The following is a 15,777-nucleotide window of genomic DNA, read 5'->3' as shown; positions in this document are numbered from 1 at the left end:
CTGCTTGAACAAAACGAAAGATATTATCGATGAATAAAAGCACGTCTTGCTTATTAACATCTCGGAAATATTCTGCCATAGTTAGGGCAGTTAAACCAACTCTCATACGAGCTCCCGGCGGTTCATTCATTTGGCCATAGACTAGAGCTACCTTTGATTCCTCAATATTTTTTTCATTAATTACTCCGGATTCCTTCATTTCCATATAAAGATCATTTCCTTCACGAGTCCGTTCCCCTACTCCGCCAAATACGGATACGCCTCCATGAGCTTTAGCAATGTTATTGATTAATTCCATGATGAGTACTGTTTTACCTACTCCTGCCCCCCCAAACAGTCCGATTTTTCCTCCACGTCGATAGGGAGCTAAAAGATCGACCACCTTAATACCTGTTTCAAAGATAGATAATTTCGTATCTAACTCGATAAAGGCAGGCGCAGATCTATGAATAGGAAATGTTGCACTAGTATCCACAGGACCCAAATTGTCAATAGGCTCCCCAAGAACGTTAAAAATTCGTCCGAGAGTAGCTCCACCGACTGGAACACTGAGAGGAGTTCCCGTGTCAATCACTTCCATTCCTCTCATCAACCCCTCTGTAGCACTCATAGCCACAGCTCTAACTCGATTATTTCCTAATAATTGTTGTACCTCACAAGTCACATTAATTTGCTTATCGGCAGTGTCTCGACTCTTGACTATCAAAGCATTATAAATATAAGGCAACTTGCCCGGGGGAAAAGTGATATCCAGCACGGGTCCAATAATTTGATCAATACGCCCTACGCTTTTTTCTTCAATTGTGGAAATCCCGGGACGCGAAGTAGTAGGATTGGTTCTCATAATTATCACATAATTTTCAAAAAAAAAGGAATTTGTCGAAATTTTTTTTCTTGTTGAATAATGCCAAATCAAAAAAAATATCCAAAAATCCAAAAGTCAAAAGGAAATGAATTAGTTAATTCAATAAAAAAGAAAAGGGGACTCGCACTTGATTTCGTTGCCCAAGCGAATCCCATTCAATCGTTTACTTATGGAATGAATCCGTTGGAAAGTTCAATCCATTTTTTTCATATAAATTTCGCCTTTTGTGAAGGATCTGTGCCTACTCTACTTTCCTATCTAGGACTTCGATATACAAAATATATACTACTGTGAAGCATAGATTGCTGTCAACAGAGAATTTTCTTAGTATTTAGGTATTTAGATTCAAAATATCAAAGGGGAAGAACTTTAAAAATTGTAAAATAAAGATTAGGGTTTGGGTTGCGCTATATCTATCAAAGAGTATACAATAATGATGGATTTGGTGAATCAAATCCACGGTTTAATAACGAACCGTGTTAACTTACCATAACAACAACTCAATTCCTATCGAATTCCTTCCTATCGAATTCCTATAGTAAAATTCCTATAGGATAGAACGTACACAGGGTGTACACATTATATATGAAAAACATATTCATTAACTTAAGCATACTCCTTTTTTTATTTAATGAGTTGATATTAATTAAATATCTTTTTTTTTAGATTTTTGCAAAGGTTTCATTTACGCCTAATCCATATCGAGTAGACCCTGTCGTTGTGAGAATTCTTAATTCATGAGTTGTAGGGAGGGACTTATGTCACCACAAACAGAAACTAAAGCAAGTGTTGGATTTAAAGCTGGTGTTAAGGATTATAAATTGACTTACTACACCCCGGAGTACGAAACCAAGGATACTGATATCTTGGCAGCATTCCGAGTAACTCCTCAGCTCGGGGTTCCGCCTGAAGAAGCAGGAGCTGCAGTAGCTGCGGAATCTTCTACTGGTACATGGACAACTGTTTGGACTGATGGACTTACCAGTCTTGATCGTTACAAAGGACGATGCTATCACATCGAGCCCGTTCCTGGGGACCCAGATCAATATATCTGTTATGTAGCTTATCCATTAGACCTATTTGAAGAGGGTTCTGTTACTAACATGTTTACTTCCATTGTGGGTAACGTATTTGGTTTCAAAGCCTTACGCGCTCTACGTTTGGAGGATCTACGAATTCCCCCTGCTTATTCAAAAACTTTCCAAGGTCCGCCTCACGGTATCCAAGTTGAAAGGGATAAGTTGAACAAGTACGGTCGTCCTTTATTGGGATGTACTATTAAACCAAAATTGGGATTATCCGCAAAAAATTACGGTAGAGCGTGTTATGAGTGTCTACGCGGTGGACTTGATTTTACCAAAGATGATGAAAACGTAAACTCACAACCATTTATGCGCTGGAGAGACCGTTTTGTCTTTTGTGCCGAAGCAATTTATAAAGCACAAGCCGAAACTGGTGAAATCAAGGGGCATTACTTGAATGCGACTGCAGGTACATGCGAAGAAATGATTAAGAGAGCTGTATTTGCAAGGGAATTAGGGGTTCCTATTGTAATGCATGACTACTTAACAGGAGGATTCACCGCAAATACTACTTTGTCTCATTATTGCCGCGACAACGGCCTACTTCTTCACATTCACCGAGCAATGCATGCAGTTATTGATAGACAGAAAAATCATGGTATGCATTTCCGTGTATTAGCTAAAGCATTGCGTATGTCGGGGGGAGATCATATCCACTCCGGTACAGTAGTAGGTAAGTTAGAAGGGGAACGCGAAATAACTTTAGGTTTTGTTGATTTATTGCGCGATGATTTTATTGAAAAAGATCGTTCTCGCGGTATCTTTTTCACTCAGGACTGGGTATCCATGCCAGGTGTTATACCGGTGGCTTCTGGGGGTATTCATGTTTGGCATATGCCAGCTCTGACCGAAATCTTTGGAGATGATTCCGTATTACAATTTGGTGGAGGAACTTTAGGACATCCTTGGGGAAATGCACCTGGTGCAGCAGCTAATCGTGTGGCTTTAGAAGCCTGTGTACAAGCTCGTAACGAAGGGCGCGATCTTGCTCGTGAAGGTAATGAAATTATCAAAGCAGCTTGCAAATGGAGTGCTGAACTAGCCGCAGCTTGTGAAATATGGAAGGAGATCAAATTTGATGGTTTCAAAGCGATGGATACCATATAAAATAAAAAAAAAAGCAAAATAGAAAGAGAAAAAATAAGTTAAGAAATGCAGTAATTCTTCTTTATTCCTCTAATTGATTGCAATTCAATTCGGCTCAATCTTTTCTAAAAAAAAAAAAGACTGAGCCGAATTGAAATAGATCTTGATACGATCATGAGACTTGACAAATCGAGATTCTTCTATTCTATATATCTAGAATATAGAAAGGTATAATACAATAAACAAATATAAATCAAAATATAGTATTATCGTACGATAATGGAATCAAATACGCAGTATTTACAGAAAAGAGTCTTCGTTTATTGGGAAAGAATCAATATACTTTTAATGTCGAATCGGGATTCACTAAGACAGAAATAAAGCATTGGGTCGAACTCTTCTTTGGTGTTAAGGTAGTAGCTGTGAATAGCCATCGACTACCCGGAAAGGGTAGAAGAATGGGACCTATTCTGGGACATACAATGCATTACAGACGTATGATCATTACCCTTCAACTGGGTATTCTATTCCACTTCTACTTTTTAAATTAAAGGGTATTCTGAAAGAGGTATTTCTTTTATTTTCACAATAGCTTTCTTTTGAATCCAATTTCAAGTTCGATTAGAAGGATAGAAAGGCGATGAGAATGGGAAAAGAAAAATAAAATATTTTATTTTAATGAGTTCCCCTTTTGAGTTCCCCTTTTTTGCAATTTTCTTATTATCAATTCCATTCATTTATTTTATAGAATACTTTTTTATTCTATATCTATAAAAAATCTTTATTTTGTAAACTAAAAAATACAATAGTCAATATTCCTTATAATAGATATACTTAATTATATCATAAGAATCTTAAGATATATTTCGAATAGATAGAAATAGTAAATTTGAATTGAGACACATATTCTATGACAGATTTTAACTTACCCTCTATTTTCGTACCTTTAGTAGGCTTAGTATTTCCGGCAATTGCAATGACTTCCTTATTTCTTTATGTGCAGAAAAATAAGATTGTCTAGAAACGACGGGGCCAAATTTTCTCAATGTATTTCCAGGATCATAATACAGATATTTTTTTGTGTAAGTACTATAATATGATAGGGTATGTAGCTCTTTCTACACACAAATGAAAAACGTCTATGGATGCAGATATAAGCTACGAGCATAAATGCATGCATATGCGTAGCCGACTATAGCGAGTTTTTTTTTTTAAGTGGATCCACTAATTTTTTTTGAATAGAAAGTCAATGTATCTAACCAATTATTTCACAGGAGTACTAGCTACTGAAGGCTATTTCAGAATCAAAAAAAGTAAAGTAAAAATCATTTAGCTTATTCTCTCAATTTCAATTGACCGCTACTGGATTTAGTATATCTAATATGAATTGGCGATCAGAACACATATGGATAGAACTTCTAAAAGGTTCTCGAAAAAGAGGTAATTTTTTCTGGGCCTGTATTCTTTTTCTAGGTTCATTAGGATTCTTAGCGGTTGGGGCTTCCAGTTATCTTGGTAAGAATATGATATCTGTACTTCCATCTCAACAAATTCTTTTTTTTCCACAGGGGGTCCGTGATGTCTTTCTACGGAATCGCGGGCCTATTCATTAGCTCCTATTTGTGTGCACTATTTTATGGAATGTAGGCAGTGTGTTATGACCGATTCGATAGAAAAGAGGGAATAGTGTTGCATTTTTCGTTGGGGATTCCCTGGAATAAAAAACGTCGCATCTTCCTTAATTCCTTGTGCGGGATATCCAATCAATTAGAATTCAGGTTAAAGAGGGTCTTTATCCTCGTCGTATCCTTTATATGGAAATCCGGGGCCAGGGGTCATTCCCTTTGACTCGTACTGATGAGAAGTTTTTTAACTCCACGAGAAATTGACAAAAAGCTGCCGAATTGGCCTATTTCTTGCGTGTACCATTGAAAGTATTTTGAGTAACCAATTGCAATTTTTTTTGCAATTGTAAAGGGGATTTTCGGTATTATCTAAAGTAAAGGAAGGAACAAACGAGGATAAGAGAAAATTGCTTCGAATTTGTTTTGTCCAAGTGAGATATATGGCATACTATTCTTCCATTTTTATACGAAAGGCCTTTTTTTATTTCTCTATTCCACTCCATTTAGATCTAAGAAAGAACCCAATACAATGAAATTCCACTAGTATACAAAAAGAGAAATAGATACAAACACAAGGTCTCAAACCTTGTTATAGAATTTTTGCTTCAAAGAAAAGAAATATCATATATATTCAGCTTACAGATCAAAAATGAAAAAAAGAAAGCATTGCCTTCTTCTTATATCTTGTATTTATCGTATCTTTTGCCCTGGGGAGTCTCTTTCTCTTTTAACAAATGTCTGGAACTTTGGATTAAGAATTGGTGGAATACCAGCAATCCGAAACTTTCTTAACTGATATTCAAGAGAAAAGGATTCTAGAAGGATTCATAGAATTAGAGGAACTTTTTCTCTTGGACGAAATGATAAAAGAGAAACCGAAGACACATGTACAAAAACTTCCTATAGGAATACACAAGGAAATAATACAATTGGCCAAAATAGATAATGAGGATCATCTCCATATCATTTTGCATTTCTCAACAAATATAATCTGTTTGGCTATTCTAAGTGGTTCTTTTTTTCTGGGTAAAGAAGAACTTGTCATTTTGAATTCTTGGGTTCAGGAATTTTTCTATAACTTAAATGATTCAATAAAAGCTTTTTTTATTCTTTTAGTTACTGATTTTTTTGTTGGATTTCACTCTACCCGCGGTTGGGAACTACTAATTCGTTGGGTCTACACAATCTTGGATGGGCTCCTAACGAGCTAATTTCACTATTTTTGTTTGTAGTTTTCCTGTGATTCTAGACACGTGTTTGAAATTTTGGGTCTTTTTTTGTTTAAACCGTCTATCTCCTTCACTTGTAGTCATTTATCATTCAATTAGTGAAGCATAAACTCACTCATTTCATTTCCTAATATTAATCAAATTAGCATATTTCTTTTCTTCCTTTAGAAATAGAAAGAAAGCCCTTTTCCTTTTTAACAAAATTCTTTCTATTTCTACCTGCTCAAGGTATTCATCATTCTAGTACAACTATTGCAGTAGAATGACAACAGACTCGTGTATAGGGAACTAGATTAGCTTAGCTACCTATCTAATTTATTGTAGAAATTCCGGGATCCGCGATTGGACATGGAAAATAGAAAAACTTTTTCTTGGTTAAAGGAACAGATGATTCGATCGATTTCTGTATCGATCATGATATACGTAATAACTCGCACATCTATTTCAAACGCATATCCCATTTTTGCGCAGCAGGGTTTGAAAACCCGCGGGAAGCAACTGGACGAATTGTATGTGCCAATTGCCATTTAGCTAATAAGCCTTGGATATTGAAGTTCCCCAAGCAGTGCTTCCTGATACTGTATTTGAAGCAGTTCTTCGAATTCCTTATGATATGCAGCTGAAACAAGTTCTTGCTAATGGTAAAAAGGGAGGGTTGAATGTGGGTGCTGTTCTTATTTGCCCGAGGGATTCGAATTAGCGCCGCCCGACCGTATTTCTCCTGAGTTGAAAGAAAAGATAGGAAATCTCTCTTTTCAGAGTTATCGTCCCAATAAAAAAAATATTCTTGTGATAGGCCCTGTTCCCGGTAAGAAATATAGTGAAATTGTCTTTCCCATTCTTTCCCCCGATCCCGCTACAAAAAAAGACGTTCATTTCTTAAAATATCCCATATATGTAGGGGGAAACCGAGGAAGGGGACAGATCTATCCTGACGGTAGCAAGAGTAACAATACGGTCTATAATGCTACGTCAACAGGTATAGTAAAAAAAATACTACGTAAAGAAAAGGGGGGATATGAAATATCCATAGTGGATGCATCGGATGGACGCCAAGTGATTGATATTATACCTCCCGGGCCAGAACTTCTTGTTTCAGAGGGGGAATCAATCAAGCTTGATCAACCATTAACAAGCAATCCTAATGTAGGAGGGTTTGGTCAGGGGGATGCAGAAATAGTGCTTCAGGATCCATTGCGCGTCCAAGGCCTTTTGTTTTTCTTCGCATCTGTTATTTTGGCACAAGTTTTTTTGGTTCTCAAAAAGAAACAGTTTGAAAAGGTTCAATTGTACGAAATGAATTTCTAGATCCTGGGATTTCTTACCATCAAGTGAGAAAAAAGCCTCGATTTCTGGAATTCCTTATTTCTATCTCATGCAAAAGAAGAGGATCCAAGGCAAAGACGAGAACAATAAAAGGAACAAGTCCTTTTAGGAGGAATTGTGGGTCTTCTTAATCCTCTATTGGGCACAAGAAAAAGGCTTTTTTGCCTTTTTCTTGTGTCGATTCTTCTTGTATCGAAGTAAGAATCATTTTTCTTCTTATTTGTTTTGTCAAAGATTACTATTTATTCTTTATTCGGGTCTGTCTTTTGGACTTCCTTTGCTTAGGTTCGGGCGCGGTAGTGGACAAACAGAGGGAAAGAAGGTATGGCGGGGGACACATTTCTTGTGAGCAAATAGAATTGCTTTACTTTTTGAATTAAGTTCAACTTTGAACTTACAGAAATTTTGTAAAAAAAAATCTATACCCTCCCATGGAAGGGTGGTTTTGATTTTTAGGCTAGTTGAGTAGTTTTGATTAAGGTTTTATTAGTTTATTACTCTAAACTAAATCAACGATTTGCAGGATACTTCCTTCATGGAATAAAATACTGGATCCTCTCCCCTCTTTCTTGTTGCTTCATAAGAGTGAATCCATTTTATGGGCGAAAGGCGGGGGCTTTAAATCGACCGATGGATTGCTTCACTCACTAACATCATTAACAAACAAAGAATAAATGGAGGGATTCCAACCATCAGAGCAAAGGTTTTCTCTTTGTTATTTTTACAAATAGAAATAGGTAACCAATTTCTAGATTATGGAACAAAACCGCGTTATAACAATAAGAATTCCGCGGGCCCTTTCCGCTCTAATCAGATAAAGGGGAGTAAGGACCCGCTAAGTTCCTACTTTTTCATGTTTACAATCTGGATCCTCCGATTACTATAGAGATGAACCCAATCCAGAATACGAACCGTAAAAGAAAACACCTATTAAACCAATCACAAGAATACCAGTTACAGTACCTATCAGCCAAAGAGGAATTCTTCCAGTAGTATCGGCCATTTCCCCTACTTTCCTCCACATTTTCTCAAGTGGTCATGCTAGAGACAAAAACAGTCATGGATAGTTATAAAGATGGTATCCTTCCAAATGGGATAAGAGAATTCTTACTACTCTCTTTCTTTCTCTCAATTGAAGAAGTAATTGGAAAATAAAACAGCAAGTACAAAAATGAGTAATAAACCCCAGTATAGACTGGTACGATTCAATTCAACATTTTGTTCATTCGGGTTTGATTGTGTCATAGTTCTATAGTTGGAATTTGGTTTATCGTTGGATGAACTGCATTGCTGATATTGATCCCAAGAAAAAAACCGTGGGTACAGCTAATCCGTGAACAGCCAGCCATCGCACTGTAAAAATAGGATAGGTTCGATCTATGGTCATTGGGGGCCTCCTAAAAGGATCTACTAAATTCATCTAGTTGTTCTAAAGAATCAAAACGGTCGGTTATTAATGGAATTCCTTGTCGGCTTTCCGTGAAATACTCGTTTGGTCGAGGACTTCCAAACACGTCATAAGCTAAACCCGTACTGACAAATAACCAACCCGCAATGAATAGGGAAGGTATAGTAATGCTATGAATAACCCAGTATCGAATACTGGTAATAATATCAGCAAAAGAACGTTCTCCCGTGCTTCCAGACATGCTGAGCTCCCAAAATTTTTATTCAAAAAAGGAATTGATTCCGTAAAAGATGGGATCCACCAGTAAATAGAAAATTACTGATATTTCATCCTTGTGAGATTGTCAATTTTGTACCAAAGGTGTATTTTGAGTATACCGAATTAGTATAGCTATCCTTCCTATGGCACAGCAATCCAGTTTTGCTTGGTCCCGAAACAGAATTCCTTTTTTCTCTTTTTTGTTCCTTGTCTATAGGAAAATTACATGTTATTCAAGGCATCAATAGAACCCCACAATTTTTTGGGTCCTACTTATTTTCATTGTCTTCGGAATAGTAGAATAATTTAATTTGGAATAGCGGCCAAGATCTTGGGAAAATCTAAGTTAATGATTAATAAGATAAAGAATTTAGGAAGGATATTCTCATATTGACGCAATACAAAGATAAGTATATGCAAAATCGATCCCTTTTTAGTTAAAGGAATTTAATTGGTTAGCATAAAATAATATCTAATAAATAGAAAATCGAATAGCGGATAATCCGTTATGAAAGAAACGGAATACATTCTTTGAAGAATCAAGATTCGTAATCAATCCTTGTCTTGTTTGTTGGATTAGGTCTAATTTTCTTGACCAAACAGCAAGCATGGAACTTTACAAGAAGAACTTAAAAGAAAAGGATAATTGAAGTAACTTTGAATCCACTTTTGTTGGGGTTCAAAAAACGAATAAAAATAAATAAAAAAAAGTAAATTTTAGGAATAGTTCCCTTTTTGAGGGGGCCCCTCGGGGGTCGTGGAATGCTTTTCTTCTCCTCTTATTCCATATGGAATACAATGAGTTAAAATTTGCTCCAAAAAGAGGATGAAATCCATCCTATTAAAAAAGAAATAATCCGAATCCGAAATAGAAAGAATTTTTTTTTTTTTTTTCAAATTCAATTCTTTATTTATCTTTTATTCCAAAATTCTCCCGAAAATCCAATTTCATTTTTCAATGGGGTTAGATGATCTAGTTCTTAATATTATTAGTTTACTTAACTGACAGATTCCACAACAAATCTCTTGATTCGGAATTAGGGACTCATGTTCCGTCTGATGAATCGATTTTCTCTTTTTTTTACACTTCTGTATCTCACTCTATCTTGTTTTTTAGTATTATCTAAAATAACCGATGAATTATGAATTTTCCATAACTTAAACTTAGGTAAGTGCTTTACCAACATATGTAGTGTAGTAAAAAAAATGGAATTGAACCCCTTCATGCTTACTATAACTAGTTATTTCGGTTTTCTACTGGCTGCTTTAACTATAACCCCAGCTCTATTTATTAGCTTGAACAAGATACGTCTTATTTGAAATGAATTGAATAGAAGAATCTTTCTTTTGGATTCTTGGTATTCTAGACTCTTTTCCACACTAATTACCAATTCTTTTCTTGGTCATTGAGATTCGTGGGTAGTTTAGACTATTATTTAGAGATAGATCGTACCTCTTTTTTTATCCCCTCGAACAAATCGAAATGATTGAAGTTTTTCTATTTGGAATCGTCTTAGGCCTAATTCCTATTACTTTAGCGGGATTATTCGTGACTGCGTATTTGCAATACAGGCGTGGGGATCAGTTGGATCTTTGATTGAGTAATATTTCTTTTTTGATTGACCTCCTCTCTGGTCTGGAGGAGGTCAAATTGGAGTTGCAATTCTACTTTGTTTTTTTTTAAGTTATTTTAGTTTCGACATAAGATATATGGAATCACGCTCTGTAGGATTTGAACCTACGACATCGGGTTTTGGAGACCCGCGTTCTACCAAACTGAACTAAGAGCGCTTTCAAAACAAAAAAAAAAAGAAAATCCTTTTCTATTCCTAACGTGTCTCACGTCCGTATAGTATCCACAAATTCAAGTTATACCCACTTTAATCGATCTCCCCACTACTGCCCATAACGAAGAGAGAATTAATAGGTAGGGATGACAGGATTTGAACCTGTGACATTTTGTACCCAAAACAAACGCGCTACCAAGCTGCGCTACATCCCTTTTCCAAATTGTTGTACAATGCCATTGTACACAATTCCTTTCTTGTTTTCCACATCGTAATTTTCTTCTATTTCTTTATCCATATAGAACTTTCTTGTCATTTCTTGTTTTTGGTCTCATATAATCAAGGAAGGGGTATAAACTAAAATCCAGTCAAATTTCACCTATAAAAGAAAGACTACTATTCCTTAGTAATGTATAGGAAGAAGGGGTCATCTTTTTTAGGGATAGGAAAATCTCGTCTATACGGTTCATTCTATATATATATAATATTTATTTTGTTTTTTTAGTTAGGAATTTCGCCTAAACAAAAGAAATACAAAGGATCTTGGGCAAGAGTATCTGATCATATATGTATTCCAATACGGAAGGAGGATTTTCAATGCGGGATATAAAAACATATCTCTCTGTAGCACCCGTGCTAAGTACTCTATGGTTTGGGGCTTTAGCAGGTTTATTGATAGAAATCAATCGTTTATTCCCAGATGCTTTGTCATTCCCTTTTTTTTAATTCTAGTTATTCCTATGCGAGAGATAGAATTCTTCGTGACATGACGAAAATTTCCCCTTTTTGAATTCTTTTTTAGTATATGAAGCAAAAAGAAAGAAAAGATGGATAAGGATTGTATTCTTTAATTATTTCTCTATGTTTTATTACTTAATTTACGAATTTCAAAAATTTTGTATTCTATTGGATTGGATTTGTTCGATAATTCGAAGAATTACAACAAATCTTTAGAAATCACATTTTTAGTTAGGAACTTCTATGGATTTTATTCTTCTTCTTTTCTTTGGATCCAAAATAGAAGAATAAAAGAATAGGTATAAGAATTAAGTTAAGTCGATCCAAAAGGAAAGGAGGTTCATGGCCAAGGGCAAAGATGTTAGAATCCGAGTTATTTTGGAATGTATTAGTTGTGTTCGAAAGGGTACCAATAAGGAATCGACGGGGATTTCTAGATATAGTACTCAAAAGAATCGCCACAATACGCCCGGACAATTAGAATTAAGAAAATTTTGTCGTTATTGTCGCAAGCATACCACTCATAATGAAATAAAGAAATAGGAGCATCGTGTGTTCGATTTTTCCAAAGAACAGAAAGAGTAAGAACTTCTTATTAAATATATAGAACATAGATAGAATACTAAATACAAATCAACTCATCTGATTTTAGGTAGATATTATTTCATATGTATAGAGGGTTTTTATTTTTATATATTTGGATTTTTTATATTTTTATATAGTATATTTTGATTTAATCAATTTATATAGTATATTTTGATTTAATCAAATAATATATGGACCAAAGAAAGACTACTTCTTCTGGTTCTGGATCAAAAATTAATAAAAGAAAGAAATCCATTTTTTTTTTTCAAATTTTAAAATAAGGAATAAATCATGTATATATCTAAACAACCTTTTCGTAAATCTAAGCAACCCTTTCGTAAATCCAAACAAACTTTTCATAAATCTAAGCAACCTTTTCGTAAATTCAAACAACCTTTTCGTAAATCTAAGCAACCTTTTCGTAAATCCAAACAACCTTTTCGTAGGCGTTCTCGAATAGGCCCGGGGGATCGAATTGATTATAGAAACATGAGTTTAATTAATCGATTTATTAGTGAACAAGGAAAAATATTATCTAGACGAATAAATAGATTAACCTTGAAACAACAACGATTAATTACTCTTGCTATAAAACAGGCTCGTATTTTATCTTTCTTACCATTTCGTAACTATGAGAATGAGAAGCAATTTCAAGCCCAGGCAATTTCAATAATTACTGGTCCTAGACACAGAAAAAATAGACATATTCCTCAATTAACACAAAAGTTCAATTCCAATCGAAACTTAAGAAACTCCAACCAGAATTTAAGAAACAACAATCGAAACTTAAGTTCCGATTGTTGATGTTTTATTCGAAAGACTCAGACTCATATATAAAGTAAAGTAATCCAATTTGGATTCTTGTGTTTGTTATAAGAAAGAAAAATGGGAAAAAATAAATAGTTTTTTTATTTATTGCAACATGCTCGTCGATTCCTACCACTTAATCTTAATTTATTGTATCTTCCCGGAGTTCCCTCTCCGGGAATTCGGTTTTAATTATTCCTGTATATTACTTTTTTATCCTTTAATTGATGATCCTTATTTTATTGGAAATCGTGTAAAGATTATTTGGATTTGATACAGCTACTTGTGCAAGCATTTTACGATTAAGAATCAATTCCTTCTTGGACAGATTGTGTATTAATTTACTATAACTATTGAATACGTTATATACCCGTGTTGCTGCGTTTATCCGAGTGATCCACAAACGACGAAAATCCCTCTTTTGCCTGCCTCTATCTCGATGAGAAGAAACAAAAGCTCTTCTTACTTGTTGAGTAATCACTCGATTAAGTCTTAAATGAGCCCCCCTAAAGTTTGAGGCAAATGAACGCATTTTTGTTCGTCGTCTCCGAGCTATATATCCTCGCGGAACTCTGGTCATTGAATCAAATTAACCTTAATGAATAACTAATGATTTCTCTTCTTTTAACCCTCTTTTTTCCCATTAATAACTAAACGGATTATTCCGATATATAAAATATTAATTCCAATGGCTTTTGCTACTATAACCTTCCCAACCACGATTTTTTATTCTATTTAGTTATTTCGCATAGAAATAACAAATTCTAACGATACTAAAAAACAGTGGGTTCCATCGTTTTTATGGTTCCCTTTTAAACGGCGAGGCCCTCTCTATACACCGGAGCCCTTTCTTTCATCAAAAGGTATTGTGAACTTGTATAGTTCACATTCTTTGGCTCTACCTATCCATTATAGAGTAAATAACTCTTTTCACAATAAGAGTTATTCATACAGTGACGGTATTTAATTATGAAAGTTGGCTAAGTAGCTGACCCTTTAGTCCGTTCTTTTAAGATAAAGGAGCATAAGCCTTTTTCTTTTTATTACTATTTCCTCCGCTTAATGGATAACCATTTGTTACCAATGGGGGAATTGCTTCTTCCAATCTAGATGATTGGATTTGCACCAAAGGAAACCATAAATTCCATATACCATAGAAATCTAGGATAGAGCTTCTCTATCCTATTCATTGGTACCGATCATGGATACTTCAAAAATTTTATTATTTGTTTGAACTCATGATCTGAACGAGTCGCACATACACCCTAGCACATGTTCCTCGACGCTGAGGACATCCCTTAAGCGCGGCCGATTTTCTAGCATTTCGTATTGGCTGTCTTGCATTTCTAATAAGTTGTTTAACCGTTGGCATGTCGTATGTATATATAAAATGGATTGGTTTAGATCGATCTTAACCTGATGATTCATCATCATGAAGTATTTCTATTTTCTATAGCATAAAACCCGAATTTAGGTTTGAGATAAATTTACAAGAAATCCACCCACTACCAATCCTTAAACATTTCTGGAAACCACACTGGATCAGTATCGCAGTGCTCGTCAATCATTTCATCCCCTACAATATCGACAAGTCCATAAGCTTTGGCTTCGTCTGCTGACATAAAAACATCCCTTTCCATGTCTTCGGATACAACCCAAAAAGGCTTGCCTGTTCTTAGTGCATAAACCCTTGTGATCATTTCGCGAACTTTGTGTAACTCTTCCACTTCTAGTAAAAATTCTGGTGTCCTTGCCCGATAATAAGCACTAGCAGGTTGGTGAAGCATAATCCTAGCGTGAGGGAATGCTATACGCTTGGTGGGTTCTCCTCCAAGCAGAATGAAGGAGGCCATGGACGCGGCTATTCCGAGGCATATTGTATATATCAGGTGTCACCGTTTGCATCGTATCAAAAATCGCCATTCCTGAGATTAGCCACCCGCCAGGGGAGTTTATAAACAAAAAAATATCGCTATTTCCATCTTCTATACTGAGATATACCATCAGACCTGTAATATGATTTGTGATCTCGCAACGAATCTCTTGACCTAAAAAAAGTGTCCTTTCTCGATACATAACATTGTATAAGTCAACCCAAGTCGCTTCTTCATCTCCGGGAATCCGGTAAGGTACTTTTGGAACACCAATGGGCATATTAGATTAATATTATTAAATTTAAGTAAAAAAACTACACTTTAATATGGAAACGTAAGAATGGAAGAGAAAGAAAGAATCCGCAGTTTATTATCTTCATTTTTTTTTTCTTATTCTATAAGAATACTATAGATTCTATTAATACATAGATTGAAATATTCTACATATAAGGAAGGTAAAACAGATTGAATAAAGAAAAAAGAATCCGTGATTTGAATGATAAACAAAGAGGGATGAAGGATCTATTCTTCGTTTTTCCAAATAGCCCAAGCTACCCATTGCATATTGGCACTTATCGAGTATAGAATAGATCTGCTTCTCTTTCTTCTTACAAACAGAATTGGCTTGTTATTTTTAATGGAATGAAATAAATATTCACGCTTTCTGACATAGAATCCCCTAGAAGGGTTAGGTACATAGAATAAGTATGGATAGTCTTTTCCAATGCGATAAAATAAAGCGACATCGTGTCTATTTTTCTTTGCTAAAGGGGTATTTCCATGGGTTTGCCTTGGTATCGTGTTCATACTGTCGTATTGAATGATCCGGGTCGATTGCTTTCGGTGCATATAATGCACACAGCTCTAGTTTCTGGTTGGGCTGGTTCGATGGCTTTATACGAATTAGCGGTTTTTGATCCCTCTGATCCTGTTCTGGATCCAATGTGGAGACAAGGTATGTTCGTCATCCCCTTCATGACTCGTTTAGGAATAACGAATTCGTGGGGTGGTTGGAGTATTTCAGGAGGAACTGTAACGAATCCGGGTATTTGGAGTTATGAAGGTGTGGCAGGTGCGCATATTGTGTTTTCTGGCTTGTGTTTCTTG

At 35.5% G+C, this 15,777-nt stretch overlaps 2 protein-coding genes and 2 non-coding genes across 4 annotated transcripts; 1 reads left to right on the top strand and 3 right to left on the bottom strand.

The window, feature by feature from the left end:
- Positions 1-4: 4 nt before the first annotated feature.
- On the bottom strand, positions 5-3,089 carry LOC118474330 (ATP synthase subunit beta, chloroplastic-like; the record flags this gene model as incomplete). The annotated part of the gene is made up of 1 exon (XM_035963714.1): positions 5-3,089. A coding segment is annotated over exon 1 (840 nt), but the record flags the coding sequence as incomplete, so codon positions are not given.
- LOC118474331 (ribulose bisphosphate carboxylase large chain) lies at positions 1,567-11,483 on the top strand. Its single transcript, XM_035963715.1, has one exon. The coding sequence runs from the start codon at positions 1,603-1,605 to the stop codon at positions 3,052-3,054; it is 1,452 nt and encodes a 483-aa protein (XP_035819608.1). The 5' UTR covers positions 1,567-1,602; the 3' UTR covers positions 3,055-11,483.
- Positions 10,597-10,670, bottom strand: TRNAW-CCA (transfer RNA tryptophan (anticodon CCA)). The gene has a single exon. It is a non-coding gene; the product is annotated as a tRNA-Trp (tRNA).
- On the bottom strand, positions 10,808-10,881 carry TRNAP-UGG (transfer RNA proline (anticodon UGG)). The gene has a single exon. It is a non-coding gene; the product is annotated as a tRNA-Pro (tRNA).
- Positions 11,484-15,777: the final 4,294 nt, after the last annotated feature.

The sequence above is a fragment of the Zea mays genome, unplaced genomic scaffold, assembly GCF_902167145.1.
Source record: "Zea mays cultivar B73 unplaced genomic scaffold, Zm-B73-REFERENCE-NAM-5.0 scaffold_253, whole genome shotgun sequence".
Taxonomy (NCBI): Eukaryota; Viridiplantae; Streptophyta; class Magnoliopsida; order Poales; family Poaceae; genus Zea; species Zea mays.
This window is presented reverse-complemented; position numbering and strand designations above follow the sequence as displayed.